The sequence below is a fragment of the Odontesthes bonariensis genome, chromosome 10 (genome assembly GCF_027942865.1).
Source record: "Odontesthes bonariensis isolate fOdoBon6 chromosome 10, fOdoBon6.hap1, whole genome shotgun sequence".
Lineage (NCBI taxonomy): Eukaryota > Metazoa > Chordata > Actinopteri > Atheriniformes > Atherinopsidae > Odontesthes > Odontesthes bonariensis.
The window spans coordinates 15,902,611-15,924,546 of NC_134515.1; the positions used below are offsets into that span (position 1 = coordinate 15,902,611).

General features: G+C 40.9%; 2 protein-coding genes across 2 annotated transcripts; one reads left to right on the top strand and one right to left on the bottom strand.

Annotated features, from left to right (window-relative positions):
- Window positions 1-180: 180 nt before the first annotated feature.
- Window positions 181-2,905, bottom strand: LOC142390237 (epithelial membrane protein 3-like). Its single transcript, XM_075475629.1, has 5 exons — window positions 2,832-2,905; window positions 1,785-1,865; window positions 1,579-1,681; window positions 1,329-1,469; window positions 181-786 (listed from the first exon to the last, which is right to left on the bottom strand). The coding sequence occupies exons 2-5, from the start codon at window positions 1,860-1,862 to the stop codon at window positions 611-613; spliced, it is 498 nt and encodes a 165-aa protein (XP_075331744.1). The 5' UTR covers window positions 1,863-1,865; window positions 2,832-2,905; the 3' UTR covers window positions 181-610.
- Window positions 2,906-4,910: 2,005 nt separating this feature from the next.
- Window positions 4,911-20,608, top strand: ccdc30 (coiled-coil domain containing 30; the record flags this gene model as incomplete). The annotated part of the gene is made up of 27 exons (XM_075475485.1): window positions 4,911-4,943; window positions 5,804-5,986; window positions 6,229-6,349; window positions 6,607-6,797; window positions 7,656-7,736; window positions 7,914-7,991; window positions 8,623-8,779; window positions 9,182-9,253; window positions 9,679-9,794; window positions 9,887-9,993; window positions 10,140-10,332; window positions 10,489-10,587; window positions 10,812-10,940; window positions 11,173-11,310; window positions 11,472-11,650; window positions 11,807-12,071; window positions 12,344-12,466; window positions 12,792-12,962; window positions 13,186-13,395; window positions 14,668-14,825; window positions 15,012-15,177; window positions 15,644-15,765; window positions 15,898-16,039; window positions 16,152-16,288; window positions 18,438-18,555; window positions 18,816-18,880; window positions 18,974-20,608. Coding segments are annotated over 27 exons (3,765 nt in total), but the record flags the coding sequence as incomplete, so codon positions are not given.
- Window positions 20,609-21,936: the final 1,328 nt, after the last annotated feature.

Consider the following 21,936-nt stretch of genomic DNA (forward strand, 5'->3'; position numbering starts at 1 on the left):
AATCACACATATCAAAGCGTGTGTATCCATTTGATGAGGCCTATTCCACCGTTACATTTGGAAAAGCCGTCAGAATAAACGCAAACGCGATGATTAAAAAAAAAAAAGAAGAAACATTTCAAGTGGCTGTAAATCCAAATAAGGTCACTTCACACAACAAGGACTTCAAGCATCCATTTTCTTATGTATTTATTTGTAACAGACACTAAGCATGTTGTACACATCAATTCAGGTACAAAAATATATATATTTCTAGTTTGCTTGAAAACCTTTTTTTAAAGGCCTCATGAGGCCAACAGCAGTAATGAAAAGATGCATAGCCTACTGCTGCTTTGGTATTTACCTTCCTTTAGTAACACATGGCAGCAGTTGTAAACAAAACCATCTTAAATGTCAAATAACAGAGGCTGAGTATCATACTCTTCTAGGATTCTGTGATTAACATATATAGCTTGTTATATCCAAATAATTATTCCTGAACACCTATCAAAAACGTGACCTCATTAGCTGAAGCACGAGCATCATTAAAAGTCACATTTCCAATTAAGTGAAGTCAGTTTAATTGTTTTGTTGCCAATACTGTTGTTGATGATGTTTTCCCTTGGTCCAGTCACTCTTTCTTACGCAGATGGATGTATATGACCCCGCTACCCAGCAACAAAGGGACACACACCCAGGCCACGATAAAGCAGTAGCCAAAGTGTCCTGAAGTCAGTTTTTTGGAGTCCGGAAGTATTTCCTTGTTGTGTAGTGTGTAGATGAGAGCTGCAGAAAAAACCGTCAGACCTAAAAAAAAAAAAAGAAATAAAATCAAACAAATAATCCACACATATTTGAATGTTTTAGGGGCCTGACCGTGGAAAAGCATGCAATACTAAAGCGATAACGACATATACTCGAGGTCACCAAAACAATAAAAATCCATCCAAGTAGCCTGTTGAGATTTTATTGAGACCCACAGAAAAGGCTTCAAACTCTGTGTTAGGATTTGGTGTTTTTTTTCATTTGACAAATATGGATAAGTCCCTGTAGGGCACATGCAGAATCATGATGGGTGTAATAAAATGTTTATCTGACAAAAATATGTTAGAAAAAAAGAAGAAAAAAAGATTGCGTCAATGTATATTTTGATCGATTCCCATACAAAATTCTATACTTTGCAGCACGAATTGTATCGATTGAAAAACTAAAACTTCTCCAGGCCTGCTGCACCAGGAATAAGAATGTTCTTGCCTCTCAAAATCCAGCTCATGTGCCTTTATGCTCAGTAGAATCCTTCTCAAACCAAATGGCCAACTTTCACAAAGCGGTTACGGCGACAAAGTTACCTGCAAAGACTTGACACAGTCCAGTGAAGTAGAAGAGTCCACCCTTAGACATGGTGAACAGTTGGCCCAGAAACACCAAAAAGGAGATAGAGGAGAAGATCACTGAGAGGACCATCAGGACCTGCACTGCCTGGAGCCATTCTGCAAAAAGGGGCCATTTTCACATTTAAACTCCAGTCATATTTCTCAGATTTCAATCTAGGTTCAGCGGCATTTCAGTAAGGGTACGCAAAGTTAAACCAGCGCTCACCGGTTTCTGTGGTGGATGCACAAAGCCTGGTTCCTGTGGAGTTGTCAAACCTACAGTTGTACCATAAGTCTGAGCTTTCCATGCCATCCCACTCCCACCAGGACTTTGTATGGAGATTAGAGATGACACACACACAGTTGTGGTTATGTCACACTTATGAAATAACACTGTTAAAACTTGCATCGTGTCCTATTTACGGCAGTCACCTTCTCCATGGTTGCGATGAAGAGCATAGCCAGTGTGATGAGATGCAACAGGGTGACAAACATGAGCAGGTAAGCCATTTCCTGATCATAAACAACAAACAAAAAAAGTTTTCTATTCCACCTCTCAGAAACAGCTTCCAACGTCATTGCTGGTAAGGAAATAGTGGCCAGTTTTGATAATTCTAGTCTGTAACACCGGGAAAATCACTGTTGGGAAATCTTCCTGTTTGGCCTTCTAACACAAAATGGAAAATCTTCGACGCTGAACAGAGCATACTCTGTGCTACATAAGAACATGCTTCAGAATAGAGTTCACCGAGTTATTTCTGAAAATTCTCTTTGACTGGCCTGTGTGTTGCCTCGATAGACTCGGCGAACCCAGCACAGAACTTGGGTGGACCCACAGAAAGAGAGCCAAAACATTTACCCAATTAACTGCTGAGTATTTGTTGTTGTTTTTCATCTCGGTGGATTAAAAGTCTGTACCTCAGCTAACATTTGGATTTGATTTAAGTTTTTCTACCAACTCCCTTGAAGGAAACTGATGTCATAAGGAAAGTCTATTATTTTACCAAGAGATTGTAGCGATTCAAGATTTAAAGGAGTCATTCAGTGAGACACAATCATAAGAGAAATACACACAGGGGAGTAAGAGCAGGAAAGAAATTGTCTGTAAAGATCTTTATCTGTGGCAGCAGCCCATTTGGGTGGGCGGTGGAGTTACAATTACTGTCAAATTATGTTATTACATTAAACCTCATCCATCACATAAAACCGAAAGTTAAAGATTCAGTGACAAATTGTAATTTTGGCATAAAGAATTCAAATGAAATACACACGAGAAATAGATACAAAAAAATCTTGGTATATACACACAAAAAAACAACATCTTTTGAGGGTAGCCTACACTCTGACACCTTTTGGACTCTTAAGAGGGATGAAAAGACTTTACAATGACATCTTTGTTTTGAAATGAATCGACTGGAGCCATGATTTACCAGCGTATTTACTGAAATATAACAGAAAACCATAGAAATATCTACATACCCCGGATATTGCTAGTTCACTTCAATCTGATCTCAGCAGCTTGGGAGCAGCTTCTTCACTCTACAGTATTTTGGTGGTACACACTCTTTTCTAGCTTTGCCACCCCCACTTTTTTTGTTGTTTTTTTAGTCACTCACTCCAAAGTTTCCAAGGAAAACGCCCATTTCCTCTGTGCAGAACAGAGCTCCCTTTTGCTCTGCCTCCCCGTCTGTCGGTGCATCACCATCCAAAAAAGTCTCAAATGAGTCCCACCCATAGGCAGTGGAGGCACACGGAACCACATGAAAGGATTTTTCTCTGTAAACAGTCCACTGGAAGTGCTCTCTGGTAAAATGAGTATGCAATCATACCTCATCCATTCATGCCAGGGGTAGACATGAAAAATAAACACGCAGATGCAACATAGCACACATTTTTACAGCCGAACCTAATGAGTGTTAAAAGTGTACTGCTCACACAGAAAACTTGTGATACACTTTCTAAATATGTACAGAAAGAATACGAGACATCAGGCTCATGGGAGCACTCTTGTAAATGGTCAGGAGCCTCCTGACCTCAGGGCCCCCAGGACCAGCGCCCAGTAGACCCCTGCTGTTATCTTTCCATTTCAACATACCTATGGGATCAATGTAGAAAAGAGCAATACATTTGAAAATGCTCATGAAAACCACATTACACATAAACCTTTTTCCTTCTTTCTTTCTTTATAGGGGAAAAGTACGTTTTTTTTCTGAAATAGCATCTCCTCATAATCTTGATAAGAAGGATAAAACAACTGCATACGTCTAATTTAATTGCAAATGGTAATTTAATTGACCGTTAGTTCACCTTCTATTGTCAGTTTGTCGCCTCCTGGCGATTACATCGATGGGCAAATGCGAAAGACTTGATTAATAAGCTCAAGAACGACCGGTGAGAGGAATGCATACATCTTTAATTTATTTATATTTATTGTTTTTTATATTTTAAAAGTTAAAATATTGTTGGATAGTTGGGTGGCTGCGACTTTTATCGTGTCGACTGTCCCCTGTATCTGCCAGATGGTACGGTCCGTTGCCTAGGTGCTCGTAGAAGCCACTTTACTCTGCCACGCCTGGCCTCAGCAACTGGCTTTCTCGTCGCTGTTACTCTTTCAAATGTGAGTAAAACTTTAACTGTGGTCTGCATTCTCAGCTCCGCAGTTGGGGTTAGGGGTTGAGGAAGAATCTTCAGATATGACAACCAATCCTTGCAGAGCCAAGCAGTTGTTGATCAGCAGCCACTGGAAGAGGCTATTGCTACCGATAGCGAGCTAGCGCTAGCTCAGTGTGCTAACTTTGGAAGTAACTTTGCTAACTTGCGAGCACTACGTTTGGTCACGTTTGACATTTTTTAGTTATTTCTAGTTTATTATCACAACGCAGTCAGCACACTTGTGGGTATAACATCTTTATTATCATGGGGCTTAGTGAAAGGAAACGCAAGACGCTGCTGTCCGACAGAAAACATATTTTTCTCCTCCTTGTCAGACATTTTGGAAAGAAAGGTTAGCTGCAAACCAGAGATTATTCATTAAGAAAAAATTAGCATCTATTGGAAGAAAAACTAAAGGATTTTCCTACTCATGCAAGACATAAGTACATATACAGCTGCTAAACGTAACGCCCCCAAATTCAGAAGTAAAAGAATAGAGGCTGGAGCTGTGCATGTTACTATGCTGTAAAACCTTCTTGATAACGTGCAGCAGATGAAACATCGCTCATCAGCTTGAAGTTTTGCATAGCCTCGGGTGATGTAAGTCAGCTGTTAAACTGCTCGTGCATGTCTGGGCAGAGATGAGTAATCCCTAAGCCTGTGACTGAAGGTGTTACTATGATTTGACAGAGTTGCACTAAAGAATCTTAATCTTTTACAGAGGAAATCAGTGAAACGTGACGTTGTCACGGATGGATTACAACAACGATGGGAGGGATGCAGTTTGAGGATCTTTGGGACGCGGACGGAGTTGTGTGTTTTGTTTGGGATACCATTTTCTGAGAATTGCTGCTTTTGGACCAGTATTCTCACTGCTTAGGAAATATTTTTATCAATCCCAAATGAAACCTCAACAAACTTACCATGGACCATGAACAGGTAACTTCTTTTGTCATTGATAACATATTCATACATGTCAGTGTTTAGCACCAAATGTATGCACGTTTTATATTTCTCCCTACACTACTTTGTAATGTTTTTTTTTCTCTCCACTGACTGCAGTATTTGTTGGCTACTTGAATTCAGCATTATCTCAAGTCAAACTAACACAAATTCACGTAGGGCTCCTGGAAGGAATAGATCGTGCACCGTAGCCAACATTCACCAGCATTGGGATGGCGATTGCAGTTAAATGTGTGACCATTCAGTTATCTGTTCCACATGAGCATGGGCCAGTTGGTTTCATGTGTAAGTACAAGAGGCGCAAGAGACCCGATACTTCAGCTGTGACAATGTGCAGCATGTTGTTGCAGCACTGAACAGTCCGAAGGCTGCATGAGTCCTGCTCAGGTTACAGGCCCCCACAAAATACTGAATACTGAATTCTGCAACAGGTGTTCAGTGCTGGGTTGTCACCGCCATGTTTTGACCATGCAAACAGATCAGTTCTGAATAACGCTGACTACTTTGATGTTGACTATTTTGCGACTCCACCTTCATATAAATTTTATATGCTTCTTAATGTAATATACACTTATTAAAAATCAGCCTATGCAAGTATATAGTGTAAAAGTGTACATACACTTTTGGATAAAAAAAAATGTGCCTATCTAGATTTGTTTTTTTTTATTAGCCTTTAGCTAAATGATACTCAGGTACAACAGGTTAGACCAGAAGACCTTGAGCAGTTTAACTGTGTAAGATGGCACAAGCTGCAGCTTGATAATACATTTCAGCTCCTGATTGATATTTATGATATCTTGTAACAATACATTCAATCCCAAACCCTGATTCCACAGGTTTGGACGGAGCTGGACCAGATTTCCATGCGGTTTCAGGAGGATGGCTTGCCTCCGGAGGCCAGTGCGGAGGAGCGGCAGCGCCATCTGTGGCAGCTGCTGCTCAGCAGTGAGGCGAAGCTTCAGTCAGCCTCCAACGAGCTGCAGACCTTGCGTACGCAGCAGGCCAATGAGATGAAGGAAGTGAGACATTTCTTTGGTGTTTTAGTTGACCAGTTGTCGCAAACGTGCCTTGAGCTGTTTGAGCCAGCTGTGCATAATTCAATTATCAAACATACTAGCGTGACAGAATTGTAGCACATTAAGCACGATCAAGGCACACGTTCCTTGTGCTGTCATTTTAAATGAGAAGCAGCAGGTTTTGTTTTTTAATGGTCTGTCAGTCACAGCCTAATTACTTTAGGTTATTTGTTTACAACTGACAGGTGGAGAGCTACGTTGCACATATTCGAGGGCTGCTGGAAGAGCGTGAGTGTCTGACTGCAGAGTATGAGAGAGACAATGAAGACTTGCGACATGAACTTCACCAAATCAAACACCAACAAGGTGAGTTGAGTCAAACTATTAGTAGTAGCAGCGTTAGCCTTCTTGCCTTCTAGTTACTGTAAGGTGCCTTATCAGAGCGCAGAGTTGTATATTTTAAACACACCTTGAATTTTGTTCCCTGACTTTCTTCCCCTGAGTTGGATGTTCACCTGTGTTGTTGCTGATCTCTCTGTCATCGAGCATCATGTTGTTTCAAATGTCATTTCGTAGTTTTGCAAGAGAAACTACTGAGTCGAGGAAATTCCACTTTCTTCCAGAGACTCAGAGCAAGGAGCTGGCTGAGATGTTGGCTCAGGAAGAACTGGGGGAGATGGGTTTGAGCAGCGCCAGTGAGCAGGTGGCTTACTTGCTGGTGGAAAGGGCTACACTGCTGGAGAGGCTGGAGGCTGCTGAGAGGAAACTAGAAAGTCACATTCTCGCTGGCAACTTGCACGAAGTTGATCACCAGGTAATGAATTGATAAAACTACACTGCAGGGCTTCTTTTTTTTCTTTTCTTTAACCCAGTGCTAACTCTTGTGCTAGAAGTGCGAAAGAAAACAAGCCACACAAGTCTACGGAGGTTGGACAACATGAAAACACTTCGTTGAATACCTCATTTCTCATGTGGTATTGAGTAGGTCCTTTTTAGGCACAAATAACTGCTGCAATATGTTGAGGAATACAAGTTTTTGACTTTAGTGTTAGAGTCTTTCTTCAAACAAAACCCGTGACAAACAGTTCCTCGTCTGCTGGCCCAAAACAAGCCAGAGGTGTTCAATTATGTAAAGATCTGGTGATTGTGGGGGCCAATCCAGGTATCCAGGTGTTCCATGTTTCTGCTTTGCTGTTCATACCTCTTTGTAACCATTTTAGCTGTGTGAATCTGGGCTTTATTGTCCTTTACTTATAAACAGTTTGACGCCCATAATTGGCTAAATTGACTCCTAAGCAGTCACCCCATCATGCTGCGCTTCTACAGGAACGAGGGAATTCCATGATTTAGTTGCTCAAACCGTCACAGAGTCACCTCCTGCACAAAGAACAAAAAAATATTTATGTCCAACCTCTGTAGTTAAAAATGTTTTGACACTTAAACTTGAACGTGTTACAGTAGTGTCGCCAGTTTTCCTCATTCAAACTGTAACTGTATGGCTCTAGTGTCATGAACAAAGGGTGAACAGTCCTTAATCATACTGGATCATCAAATTAACCTCTTCAGAGGCTTCATAGTTGGAGTAAAGTGCAATGCTTAATCATCCGAGGCACATTCAGAGAGCATGTAATGTGGTTAAGTGAGTTTTTATGGGTTTATGACACTTGAACAGGAGCATATCCGCCACATAATGGGAGAGGACCTCAGGCAGCAGAGGGAAGATATGCAGAAGACCATAGATAACATGACAAAGGTGAGGTGACGTTTATTATGTGCTGGCTAAATTAAAGGTCTGTAACTTTCTGAGTTGAATAAAGCTTGGTTAAAAAAAAAAAAACTTTTCTGGTTGCCTTTTCAGTTGATGTACAGGAAAACAGCTGGATATTGGTATATTTGTAGTTATTCTGCACACACTGGTTTGTCCTCCCAGCAGTGCACATCCCAGAGTCCCTGGAAGAAGCTGTTTGGCCTACGCAGGTCTGGACAGAGCAAACACAATATTACCCCTGTAGGTTTCCACTTTACGGCTAATACTAACTAAGCAACTAACACCGGTATTGTGATAATGAGCCCAAATAGGACAACACTGGCATGTTTCTGAGAGGTTTTGCTTGTCAAAATACTTTGCACAATGAAGATGTTGTGCCTATTAAGAAGCCCACAACATGGCATGTCTCGGTGTCACATCTGTGGGGTGTCCTGGTAATCTAATGGTTCAAATCTATAACAGCAATGCCCACAGTTTGACTCCAAACTAGGTCGATCTTTGTTGCATGTGATTCACCTGTCTCACTCTGTCATTCCTCTGTGTTTTCACTCTGGCTGTCAAATGAACATATGAAAAACCAAATTACAAATGTAATTGATTGTAGATGGGCAGATGGACAGTGGCATGACTCTGGTCATAGCATGGGTCATTCTCATTTCAGCCATTTCTCTTTGCAGATGAATGTTGTTGTTTTTTTTTTCCCCCTCTGCTCTTCTCAAGGCCGGCAGTTATGATGAGCCCCTGCCTGAACATGCACGTCTCTTACAACTGCATGCTTGGTCACACTTGCATCCCCAGTCTAACTACCAGTCTTTTTTACCGCTGCTCCTCAAACCGGCTAACCATCTGTTTCTCATTCTTTTTAAATCAGGCCCACAATGAAGAGATTTCCAGGGAGCGAAATGAGCGGCAGCGGCTGGAAAGGGACCTGGAGGAGGCATCCGGGAGGCTGGCGATGGCTCATCAGGACATCCGCAGGCTCACTAATGAGCTGGATGCGGCCAAAAACAATAACCAAGACCCAAGTGGTATGTTTAAAGTCTCACTATATATAATCATCAATGTGTTGTTTGTCTGCATTAGGTAAGACTTTAATTCGAAATTTCTGTAGACTTTGTACACTTATATACAATGTTACTTTACTTTGATATTACTTTAGTTTTGCAAAGTACTTACACGGTCCAAATCCAGTGACTGCACAGCTTGTTGCCTCCAACCTCAGAGATGTTCTGTCTACACACGAGCGTATATGTGGTTAACATTCCTCATTTTCATTTCACTCTCTAACCAGGGAGTTTTTATATGTGGAACTGTGCTATTGCTGCCATTCGTGGGAAATGTAAAGCAGCCGTAGAAAATTGATGTTGAAAAGGCATGAGAAGACGGCCTATTCGTTCTTTTGAGCATTGAATATGTTTTTATGATCTCAGGATCTGAGCTTCAGGGAACTGTCCAAGAGGTGGAGAACCTGAAGAAAGAAGTGGACAAACTGAAACACTGTGGTGAGACATAGTGGTGTGAATGTCAGAGTGCTTATTTTTAGCATAATAAAATTATTTGGGCAAATTGTGGAACTAGTGGGTTTGGGACTTGTTTGTATATTCCTTAGTAGATTTTTTTTTCATGTTGTTGGTGTTAGGAACCGTTCATAATTGCATAATTTTAAAGTTTTGTACCCACCCCCTGTTGTCATTAACAGGAAAAAATATTCATTGAGACCAAAACAGCAGTAACTATATATATATATATATATATATTCTGTAAAGTTGGTCATTTTAACATGTAAATCAATCTGGACCGACCTGCCTTTTGAGTCAGGCCCTAAGTGGTCGTCTAAGAATTTGCAGTTTGGCATTAAGAAAAGCAAAAAATGAATATGCAGGACTGTAATGTATTGTGATGTCAAATGGCAAATGTTTGTCCACAGATATGATGAAGCTGCAGCTTGCCAAAGAGCAAAATGACAGACTGGATGCTGAGAACAGAGCTCTCAGGGAGAGAGTGTGCATTATAGAGTCTGAAAAGAGAGACCTTCTGGACCAGGTTGACATTTACTAAATTTCTGTCTTAATATGGAAACTCACAAAGGTTGTTGCAGGGGCTTAGCGCTGTTTTTTGATGTTGTATTTTTTCAGGTGACAAAGAGTGACACCGCCAAAGAGGATCCAAAGGGCAAGAGCTTTGAAACACAAAACAGTCAATCTGTCTTGTTACCTCAAGATAAGGATCAGATGCACAAACGGTAAATACACAAATGTCTATTTGTACAAGTATACAAATGGTCTATGTCTTGGATAACGCTTGGTTGCATTTATGTTGAGTTTTATCAGTTCTATTAAGAGAAGCCCACCTGCTCTTTCCCCCTCTTTCACCATTCCTCTCTGTTAGGTGCCAAGAGGCAGTGGAAGATGGACTCGTGCAGATGAGAGAGCTACAACGGCAACTCCAAAGGCTACGCAAGGAACAGGAGGAGCTGGAGGAGAGGAATGAGGAGCTGGAGGCCCTCCTGGGGGAGGCCCAGAATGCCAGCAAGGAGGAGAGGCATCGCCACGAGGGAGAACTGGAGGGACTGCACAGGAGGGTAATTGGCACAACTGAATTCCTCCTCAACGTAGTTGATTTTTAACGTGATTCACTGACATTTAATACATACAGTTCTGAACTAAAAGAACTTGCTCAGTATATGAATTAGTCCTCGTAACAGTCGTCTCTCTAATGCCTCTATCTGGCCATGCAGATCAAAAGCCTTGAGGCTGAGCTGAAGAAGCAGGATGCCCAAGAAAAAATGTTGAAAAATGGAGAGGAGGTCAAAACCTCTGAGTCCTACTTCCAGTTGGTAAGAAATGACTGACTTCTCGATATCGATAATGTTCCCACTGTAATCGTTTCACAGTAGTGTGCTGACACTGTAAGAACACTATGGTGGAATGACCTCAAGTCCACAAACTTTAACAAATAAATGTGATTCGCTGCCATACTCATATGGAAAGTTACTTGTGAATAACTAATTGAGACATAAACCTACAAGTGCACGATGCTTTCCTTTCGCCGTGTATGAAGCACTTAAGGGACAGCACCCAGGAGAGGCTGGCCCTGCTCGAGGCTCGTCTCACTGAGGAGAAGGACTGGAGGAAACAGCTGGAGTTGGACCTCGGTGCTGCTCAGGCTGCCCTCAAAAAAGATAAAGAGGTAAAAAAAAACGTTTGCAAGAAAACGCGCGAAAGACACAGCTGCACAAGTATGTGACAGTATGTTTAGAATTCAAAAGGTGTACTGCTGCAATGAATGATTAAGTGCAGAATTTCTGTCTTGGTCCAGAATTGAAAATTTAACGACAAGTATAAGCACACTCTTCAACTGATTTAAACTGTTACACACTTCTCAATATTTGTGAATGTACCTCCCTTTCTCTGCACCAAAGGCTTTGCAGATAGGTGAGCGAGAGTTAAAGAAACTGAGACTTGAGGTCAGCGGTCTTCAGACAGAATGCCAACAGGGCAAAACACTGATCAAGAGCCTCACCCAAGTCAAGGGTGAGAAAGCAGTTCTAGAGGAAAAGGTTTGTACACTTTTTCTGCTTATTTATTACAATTTCTGTCAGTGGAATTTTTAACCTGATGTGTAAATGTTGTATATTCACTATTCAGAATGTACAGCTTGCATTGTTTGACATATAGAGCCTTGAAACCATTTTCCTGTGTTTAATTCTGTGCCTCTCAGGTGGCCAAAATGGAGCGTGCTAACAGCAGACTCCAGAGTGAGCTGGAACGCTACGAGAACAGCAACCAGACCCGTGAGGACCTGAGGAAAAACAGGTTTCAGGTTGACCAGCTGCAGGAACGGGCTGACCGTCTCACTGCTGAACTCAGCAGCCTCCACGCAGCACACAACACCCTGAGGTTGTCTTCAGTTGAAACTTTTGGATTGAAATATGCCAGTGTCTGTAGCGAAGTGATAGCACAGCAGCATCTGGTACTTATGTCTTTTTTTCATGGCCGGTCACAAGATAAGAATGTAACGCTCACTCGGTTTGCATATGTGTGCATATTTTCCAGGGATGAGCTGGTCTCAGAGCAGCAGCAGACCGCCGAGCTCCAGGCCAAGCTGAGCTCCACTGTTCAGGAGAAACTAGCGGCTGAGGGGCAAAGAGAGAGACTGGAGCTCCAGATACAGCGCCTCAATAAGCAGCTCCTGCGGCATCAAGAGCAGCGCTCTACAAAACAAGCACTGAGTTGCAGCCAGAAGCTTGAACCTCACACGGCTAATATGGAACCAAGGCTCAGTCCAGTAGAGAAATCCAAGGACGAGGGCTTTGATCAGGTAACTTTACTGATACCTGTGTGTGGCCGCATATGATTTGAGAAAACCTTGGAATAAGAACATTTATTTTGTGACTGTTACGTCTGAGTTGTTTAGATGCTCATAAATTTGGACAAGCACAGGACAAAAACAGAAACGTGTCCTCACGTCTCACCTTGTATCTGCTTCCAAATGAAGGCAGGAAGAAAGAAGGAAGATTTCCTTCTTTAGCACCCAGTGTGATTCATATACATATATATATATATATATATATATCTGTCCTTTGTTCATAGCTTTCATCTCTGAAGCAGGAGCTGAATCATCTGCAGAGTAAGCTGGAGGAGGAGCAGCATCTGGCCTTTCAACATCAAATCGCGCTTGAAGCTCAGGTCAATGAAGCACAGGCACGCATCAAGGTACATATCATGATCATTATGACACATCCTAAATAGCCATGCTGTTTCTGCGATTGACTGCAAAATCTCTTATTATTACTGTTCTCCATGCATCCACTATTTATTTAATCTCACTTTAGTATATAATAAGTTTATTGTAGTAGTAGTTGCATTAGATCTGAATGGAATTTTTGCTGCAGCAGGCCGATAACAAAATTAGCTTCATCATTATGTAGGACGTGTGATGGGCTTGAGGATTCCCAAAAGTGACAAATAACTTAGCTGGGGACATCTGTATCTATACTTCCTTGTTGATCATCCCAACGCTGATGTTTTCCATCTTCAGTCCCAAGATTCAGTGCTGAGTCAGAAGGCAGAAGAGGCTAAACAGATGAAGCAAGATCTGCAGAGGGCCCAGAGCCTGTTTACCTCAGCTGAGAGAGAGTTGCGCTATGAAAAGGAGAAGAACATGGACCTGAAGAGACACAACACTCTTCTAGACCAGGAAAAACTCAAGGTTGGCATTTAATCAAAGCGCATTTGGAATTTCCTGAATGCCTTTGACATTTATCGTCTAATAATCATCTTAATCACTCTTTCAGTCACCTCACAGTGAATGCTCATCAACCATGAGCAAATTAGAAACTGTAACATAATTGGGGAAGATGCATACACTGTGTATATAAAGTTGTTATATTGGAAGTACAGCCTTTGTTTTTATGTTCTGTTCTTTCCTCCAGCTCTTTGCAGAACTGAAGCAGACCCAGACCAAGCTAGTTCAGGTGGAGCAGAAAGTCCACTCTCAGGCAGCTGAGTGTGAACGTCAGCAGCAGAAAATCAGGGAATTGGAGCTGGAGCTGGCACGCAGCTGCACAAACCGCAGCGCCACCACTAGTCTGCAGGAGGACCTTCAGGCTGAGAGGGCTCGGCTCATCGCTGCCGACAAGAAGGTCAGTGCAGCCCCATGGAGGCATTGTTGGCTGGTGGTTCCATGCTTAAGCCCCTTACACGCTCTATGGTTATCTACTGTCCCAGATTAAAGATGACCAATGTGAAAGAATCCTGGAAATCTTTGATCATGGCTAAAATTCATAGTCTTACATCATGCAAGAAGTTGAAAGACCACAGTTGCGATGGTCTTGCAACTGAACATAATCCGACACATTTCTGATAGTGTCATATATTTTTGCAAAAACCTGCCAGAAGTTTAGGATGATTATATGGCAGCGTATCTGCTGCTACGACCTACATCTCCTAATTAACCGCCAAGATCGGTGCGCAGAGTGGCGTGCTGGTCAACGCCATTGTGTGAAAAACAAAACAAAGCTGAGCGGTGTTGCAGCCACAATGTAGATGGAAGTCAAATGAGATTGACATACCCTTTGAAATTCAAACTAAAAAGTAAATCTGGTTGAGTTGTGGCAGCAGTAGTCTTGTCTGTACAATGTGTCTTCCAGCTCGTGCCATGACTGTGCAGAGGAAAGACGCCGCCTGGAGGGAAAGGGAAGAGGAATTAAACAGCAAAGCAGTGAACATATTAATGCACATAAATGAATCACTGTGACACCTAGAAGGCTTGCAGTGAACTTACACGACAGCTAAAGTCCCACACAGCGTGCAGCTGCCTTTAGAGCAGTAAACAATACAGTAGCTGCAAAGACCTGATGTCCCCACGGGGATTAGCTTTTTTAATCAAATCTGGTGTTGGATCTGTTGTATGTATTGGGTTACAAATTGCCATTTTTCAACATAATGAGGTTAGTAACAGAGTTAAGTGGGCTTTTTGTGAGAGCGGTTATCTCTGGCCACCCATTTTATTGAGTTAAGTCCACACTGATGGAGCCACACCTAGTGATAAATGCTCTAGGTGACTTTACTAAACTCTCTCTCCTCTCTTGGTTCAGTTCTGCTTATTAGTGAAATAACTGGTGAAACCTGCCTACTGAGCCCTTAATAGGATAAAGTGTCACCTGTAACCTAATTTGCCCATCAGCCTTTATAAAGTTAATCCCAATCTGTATGTTCAGTTTGCAGAGCAAGCGTTTGTCCTTTAGATTGCTCAGAAGAATTGTTTTAAAGAAGATGGAAAGTTTGCTGTTCTCTCTTTTGCATATCTGTTTTCAACTATATTTTATATTAAACATAATCCTAGCATAGCTTGGAAACTGATGGGAGGTTGTTTATTTCACTGAGTGAGGCCTGTGGCTTTGTTGTGACGGAAGGTGTTGGAGTTGCAGCAGCAGCTAAAGAATGCCCAGCACCAGCTGCGTGTGGAGGAAGCTCGGGCCGGCGACAGCAGCCGCCTGGAGAGGGACAGCAGGGATCTGTCTGACACCTTGTCAGCCCTCAGAGCCCAGCAGCAGGAGGAGCACATCACCAGGTCACACAAACTGCACTGCAGCTGACGGTGCTCAGTTTTATTTCTGGTCCCAACAGTCGTAGTACAACAGGGATGACTATTTTTCAAGTTTTAGGTCATGGTTTTGATTCAAATCATACATCAATCATCGCCGGTGGTTTTGAACCTCAGTCCATCATCGTTCTTTTTTTTCCTTTTTTCTCTCAGGAAGCTGTTAGAGCAACGTGAAGAAGAGCTGCAGCAGCAGGTGCGCTCTCTGAGACTGAAGGAGGCCTCCCTGACCAGGACAAACACAGAGCTCAGCCACCGCGTCCAGCAGCTGGACACCCGCCTGTCCATCCTGGACGCTGAGCTCAGCAAGGCGAGAGAGGAGGTGCGGAATGGTTTACCACACGTCATCAGATCTCATTAGCACTGCATGGTTTTACATTAAAAATGTCACTTTATTTAAAAATTGTATAAAATGTGAATCACAACTTCCAGGCTTTGGTAAGTCTTTTCTCCCTCTTTGCTACTCTCTTTTGTTTTTTTCTAAACTTGTTTGTGAAAGTTTACAGTAAGAGTTCTTATAAGGCCTTTACTAAGTGTCGTGCACTTATTATTATTATTATTATTATTATTATTATTATATATATGTAAAACATTGTACATCCTGCCAGACCCGTCGCATTTATTTTCTTGTTCTAATTTTAAGTTCTGTCAAGATTTCAGTTATTTGCTGCAACCCAATAAATTCCCACAATCAAGAAAACAGAATCTTAGGCCTGTGCACGCAGTCGTGTCTTGACAATGAAATAAGATTTCCCTTACTGTGTGTGTGTTATCGATGAACTCTCCAGGCAAAAGACAGTCAGAAGTCAAGCAGCAGACAGCGGGAGGAGCTGGTGGTCAGCCAGCAGGAATGTGAAAGGCTGCAGGGGGAGCTGCAGCAGGTTCTCCTCCAACTTGATGCTCATGTCAGGTGAGACACACGTGCATATAGTGTAATATTATGAAATTTGATCTGATAACAAACCGCAATAATATAATCAGTAAAAAAAAAAGGCACATGAACTCATTTTCTGTTGTCTTTGTTGTTTACTCCACCAACCAGGAAGTATAATGAAAAACATAGTCAGCATAAGACCAAGCTACGTCAGGCCAAGCAGGTGTTTCTTAAGGCGACTGCACAGAGGGACTCTACCATCCAGAAACTAGAGAACGACCTGGCACTGGCCTCCAGTCTTTCACACAAGGTCTTACGCACAATAGTTTTTCAACTTTTTCACGTTTCCATCGAGGTGTTCTCTGAAGTGTCGCTGCTTGAATATACTTCTTCCTCCTGCTTTCCGTCTTGGCGGCTTTTAGGAGAAGGAAAGGATCCATACAGTGATGATGGAAAACGAAAAGCTGCTGGAGGAGAAGAGAGAGCTGTTGCGGAAGATGAGCGAAGCAGAGGAAATGGGAAGCCAAGGCATGAGGACTGCCTCAACAGTCCAGCACAGGTGAAACTTAGTGAAACATCTTATACATCCAGACTCACACCTATGTGCCTGTTGGATAGCGCTGTTACATTTTTATTTGTTTTGATCTTAATTTAGGATAAAGGAAATATAAGAAAAATAACATGGATTAAGACCACAGAAAAGTTCTATGGGGTTGGTTGAACTCTTTTGCTTAGGAAGATTAGAGCGAATATTGAGTGGCATATTCCTTAAATGCTAAGGAAATTAGCTTTAAATTTCTTTCAGTATCTCCTTCAGCATAGGAAACACTGGACCAAGATGATTTCGTCTCACAATTCCTTTCTACTGCAACTTTTAAAGCAACGCTCGGTATTTTTATCGTGTCTATCGTGATTCATGTAAATAAAAACGAGGACAGAAAAATGAGAGTGAGCAGCCTTTGACTTCTTTTACTTCTGTAGCTTTTTCTTTACTTAATTTGAATGACCAACCTTGATTTTGAGGTCACATTCTGCATTACCTATAACACATATTTTAATAAGACATATACAGTGTGATATGTCCTCAGTGAAACGATGTGATAAGAACACATTCGACGCTAAAGTATCTAGGGCATTTTTTGGGAAATATTATTTGAACGGCTGTTGTGTCACCCCTGCAGATCCACATCAGAGCTGAGGCTTGGTGTTCACAAATATTCCTGTGTGCTACATTGCACTTCAAAGCAGAATAATTGTGCTTCATGATGGATAGTTTTGGCTGGGTATTGTGAGAGCAGCAGAGAGCGCGACTGAATTTTAGCAACCCAATAAAATCCTTTGATATTCAAAATTCAGACGGTGCATTCAGCTGGGTAAAATCTGTCACAATAAGTGAACAGTTGTGTTTAAAACCGCCTGTTCTAAATTAATAGAGGTATTTTCTGAATGTTCAGTTCTCATGTTCACCCCTTTTCATGTAAAGATCCCCTGGGGTAAAGACCAGGTAGTATACCCGTGGGTTTCCCGGGCCTCTCACGAGGTGAACTGTCCTGTTGCCCTGACTAGTTTCTCCAAGTCCTGCTGAGACATCAGATCTTTTAACCTTAATATATTCTCAAGGTCATAGTAGGCTGACTTTGTTATTGCCTTAATGTGTTTTTCCAAATTTAGGTCTGAGTCCATCACTACACCCAGATTTCTGGCCTGGTTGGTAGTTTTTAGGTGTATAGATTGAAGCTCTGTGGTGACCTGTAATCGTTTCTCTTTGGCTCCAAAGACAATTACCTCAGTTTTGTTTTTGTTTAGCTGGAGAAAGTTGTGGCACATCCATTCATTAATTTCCTCAATGCATTTACCAAGAGCCTGTACAGGGCCTCGGTCTCCTGGTGACATTGTAATATATATCTGCGTGTCATCTGCATAGCTATGGTAGTTTATTTTGTTGTTTTTTATAATCTGTGCCAGTGGGAGCACGTAGATGTGTGTAGGCCACGCACACGGAGCGCTGAAGATAAAGAACTATAAAAAAAATGTTGCTGTTTCTGTTAAAAACACTTTAATTCCAGATATTTATAAGTGTCCAGAAGCTATCGCAGATAGGCTCACATGGAAACAAAGGGTAAAATCAGTATAAAATCAATAAAATAAGCAAAGCAAGCAGAGTAAAGCGTCCGCAGGACGAAGCAGGAAGCAGTCTGACTGACTTCTGGGTATTCACCTAACTATTTAGACTCAATCAGATAGGCTTATGCACTCCTCTAAGGAAAGTCAGCTGGCATTCCCAACCCATATACACAAGACAGTTTTAGTCCAGACTGTTTTCATTTGTGGTCAGACAACAGTGGACAAAGCTACCAAATGATTTTAGAGATGGCACGTCCAAGACTCATCTCTTTAAAGAACACGTAGTCTCCTCCCTCTAACTGTTCTACTTTATCTTTGTCCTTTTTATCGCTTAATGCTTTCACTAGGTTTTATTATTTTATTCATACTTTGTGTCCGTAACTTTGAAATAGCATCGGATGAAAGCATCTCCTCCTAAATGACTTAACGTAAATGTTTATTCAAATTCAGTATTAAGTATGCCACAAGAGAATTATTACATTTTTTTTGTTGTCAGCCTAAAATGTCATGAATCTAGACAAGTTACTTGTGGTGTAAGTGTGTAAAGTGTTGAAGTTCTGAGTGTGAGCATTAATCTCTTCAAGGGTCAAGGTTTTAGAAGTGGAAAACCGACAACTCCAGGACAGGACGATGAAGCTCTCCAATCAAGTCAGTTCCTTAGAGCGTGCTCTGAGGAACTTTGAGTCCTTCTACAGCTTGGAGGTAGAACTGTGCGTCTTTATGGCTGAATGGAGAAATCCTGTAGGATTTAGTGATGCACAATAAAGAATACCAGATCAAAGAGTTTGCCATTTCCCTGAAACTGGTTGTAGATGTGTCAGTCATGGCTTGTGGACAATGTTTTTAAAGATTGGAGAATACTCTTATTGTAAAAAGCCTCTTTTTTTTTTTTTTTTTAGATGAAATGAGAACATAAATTTAGATGAATAAGTTTTATAATCAATGGTTCACATTCCCAACAGAATGCCAAGAAAGTGCTCCCCTCTGATAGTCTCACTGATGGAATCCTGCATGCGCCAGCTCTAAGGTAAGGCAGTTTTGAGCGAACTACCTGTTAAAATGATGTATTAACGTATTTATAATATGGGAGCCTATCATCAGCTTTTTCTCATTTCGTCAGTCTGACGTCAGGCTCCCGTGATCACGTGGACATCCTGGATGCGATCTGTCGTGCAAAAGTGAGCAAGCGTTTGGTGTTGGATGGCACAAGGGCGTCTGTCTCCGCACATCCGCCATCTGAGCAAGGATACCTGAATCTCACTTCCCCGCTGGTGCCTCCAGCCTCCAGCAAAGGTACAGAGGAGAGCTCAAACACCAGTGAGCAGGCATGAGAGGCTGATGGAGCCTGTGCTTCAGTTTTTAGGCAGCGCCATCGCATACGTCTTCTATTGCAGACAAAAATGTTAGATGCAAATAATCCTTGTCAGAAGACAGTAATAATGAAAGAGAGCTTCCACTGCAGTTTTGCCTCAGGGTTGGATTTGAAAACCAATTCTTTATTTGGCTGGCCAGTACTGTATTTTGTCCCAGGTCCTAACAGGGTAAAAATGTGGGAAATTTATAATAGAGTCTGTGCAAGTGTCAATAAAATGTATTTTCTAACAAAGTTTAAAGGAAACAAGAGTAACTAGTTATTCCTGTTTGAAAGTTTACCAGCAACACCGCTGTGAGTATTGTTTGCATTTGCACAGCAAAAGCTAGTCAGAAGGGTGGAAGGTTTCATTTCATCCACGGGAAACATTGATACGGTTTTTATGTAAAGGTACAACATGAGATCATGTGTTTCACACAAGTGGAGGAATATCTGAATGATTATTATTCAATCCAAGCACTTTATCATAACTTTTAATTGTGTTTACATGACAGTAATTGTAGCTGTGGAATCCAGTTGTGGAACATAAGTGATTCATTTTTATTTTTTTTTAATTCTGTTTATATTTAATCTTGGCAGCGTATCGATGCCTTACAATCCCTTTGGTGTTGATATTTATATTTCTATTGTGTCAAAAAGTTGTGAATCTCATCAGCATTTATTCAAGTTTACGAATTTTGCTGATATCATATAACATTAACATGTCGATGGACCCATTTTATGTCTAATAAGAGACTCAGTGGTACTGATGCTTCACCTTGGTGTCTACTGTATCACCAACATTTCAAGTAGTAGCCACTGTGGTATTGTCAATCAATCAAACAAACATCTGGAAAAGCCATTTTTATCTATATATATTTATCTATATATAAGTACAAATAGATTTGGGATTATATAACTGTAATTTCAATTGGTTTTGATAAACAGTTCAAATGACAAAAAGTGCATCTGTGTCCAAATATTTCAATTGAAACCGTCCTCGGTCATAAATACATTGCACAACAACTTTTATCACCAAGGCAACACAAACGGACGCATTTCAGCCTTTTGCTGCCACGCTGAGGACGGTCTCAGCCATTGGATCAGTGGATCTTTGGGTCGGCGCCCATCAAAATGTTTCAGAAATATGGAGCCGAGTTTGTTGTTGTCCAAATAGTATGATGCCCGAACTGTAAAGCACTTCGATCGTTATTTTTCTTTTAGATCGATCTTAGATGATCGAGGAGTTGGTTAATGTTTTCGGTGTGCCTAAACGAAGTGTTTGATCTTGCTGCTGCATCAGTGCGTCTAATAACAAAAGCCTATTCGAAGGAGACTCGGAAGCTAAAGTCAGGAAACTTTGACTTTGTTGTATTTGTATGAGAATTTTTTTTTTCAAAATAAAACTATTTTCATAAATAAAATGTTTTCTTTTCTTTTTACTCCGGCTGCTATAGTTTTCAGCTTCATTAAAGTCACGCTGACAAATTTATAACAGTCTGTTTATTAAACAAGGTAAAGATACAAAGCTTTTTTTTTTCTCCTTTTTTTTTTTTTTTAAACACTGATAACCTTGGTTTAACTTCTCGGTCTTGGCTGTGCATATTTAGTCATCTAGAAACTGTATATGAAACCACAATGCAAGACAAGGAAAAAGTGTAATAAATCTACGCAATATCTTTTCAAGAGAACATGGGTTAAACAGTTATACAGATTACAGCTCAGGAACTCCATGCGAAAGAAACAAAATAAAAAAAATAAGTAAAAAAAAAAAAGTTTACACAACTGAATTCTGCGGAACACAATACAGAGTAATGGGACTGGGATGATAAAACAGTTAAGGCTTACATGTAAAGAACTGATATAAAACATGAATATTAATAACATACAGGTAGACTAAAATAATTACAGTAAATTCAGAAAATTTTACAAAATCCAAACCGAACATGGTTGATGGAAACTTAAAAATTGGTACTAGAAATGAGTAACGTGTTTTACAGTACAGCAACATGTACATTTCCCCATTATCTCAAAAGAGAGAGAGCAAGTTGAAGAGGCAGGGTCTGTTGGCGTAGGTGTCTTGTTTTCAGGCCAGTGGCTCGAGTAATAACTTCTTATTCTTTTGAAAACATACTATATACTGTATATGTATTTTACATTATTCTCAGTTCCATCTCAAACGTAACGTCTGGCCGCAGCACCTTTTTTCCGAAGTGCCCTGAAGAATACAGGGAACCCTTTTAGTACCATTCAGAGGTTACAGTTACAGTAAAAATACAACAAACAATACTGTGGACAGGAAAAATAATACCAAAGAGAAAAAAAGGGGCAAGGATTCACCTCTGCATACACACATAATATAGGCCTATTGAATATGACTTATACTGCAGTTTATTCCAAATGGGTAAAGCTTATTTCTGATTTGAAAAAAAAAAGAAAAAGAAAAAAAACAAAACTTTACTGGGTCAGAGTAGCTGTACATAACGTCACATTTTGGTCCACTGGGTGGATTTAAAATCAACCACTTACAAGTAAAAACCTTTATTTCATCTTAAATGTATTTTTTTTTTTTAAAAACCGGCTGAGCAGAGTACAACCCACACCCGACACAATGTGCAATATATTCAAACTCCGCAAAATATATTTCAAATTCTTAATAATATTCCAAGCTTAAATGAATTGGGAACGCATACATGCACCATTAAAACCATCTGATTTCTCTGTAAAACCTC

What these genes read in the sequence shown, in the direction of transcription:
- LOC142390237 (XM_075475629.1), bottom strand. Translation starts at nt 1,862, where the DNA reads ATGGCTTACCTGCTCATGTTTGTCACCCTGTTGCATCTCATCACACTG. An exon ending in TCATCGCAACCATGGAGAAG is followed by an intron (nt 1,682 to 1,784) that starts GTGACTGCCGTA and finishes CTCCATACAAAG; the next exon opens with TCCTGGTGGGAGTGGGATGG. An exon ending in TGCATCCACCACAGAAACCG is followed by an intron (nt 1,470 to 1,578) that starts GTGAGCGCTGGT and finishes CCCTTTTTGCAG; the next exon opens with AATGGCTCCAGGCAGTGCAG.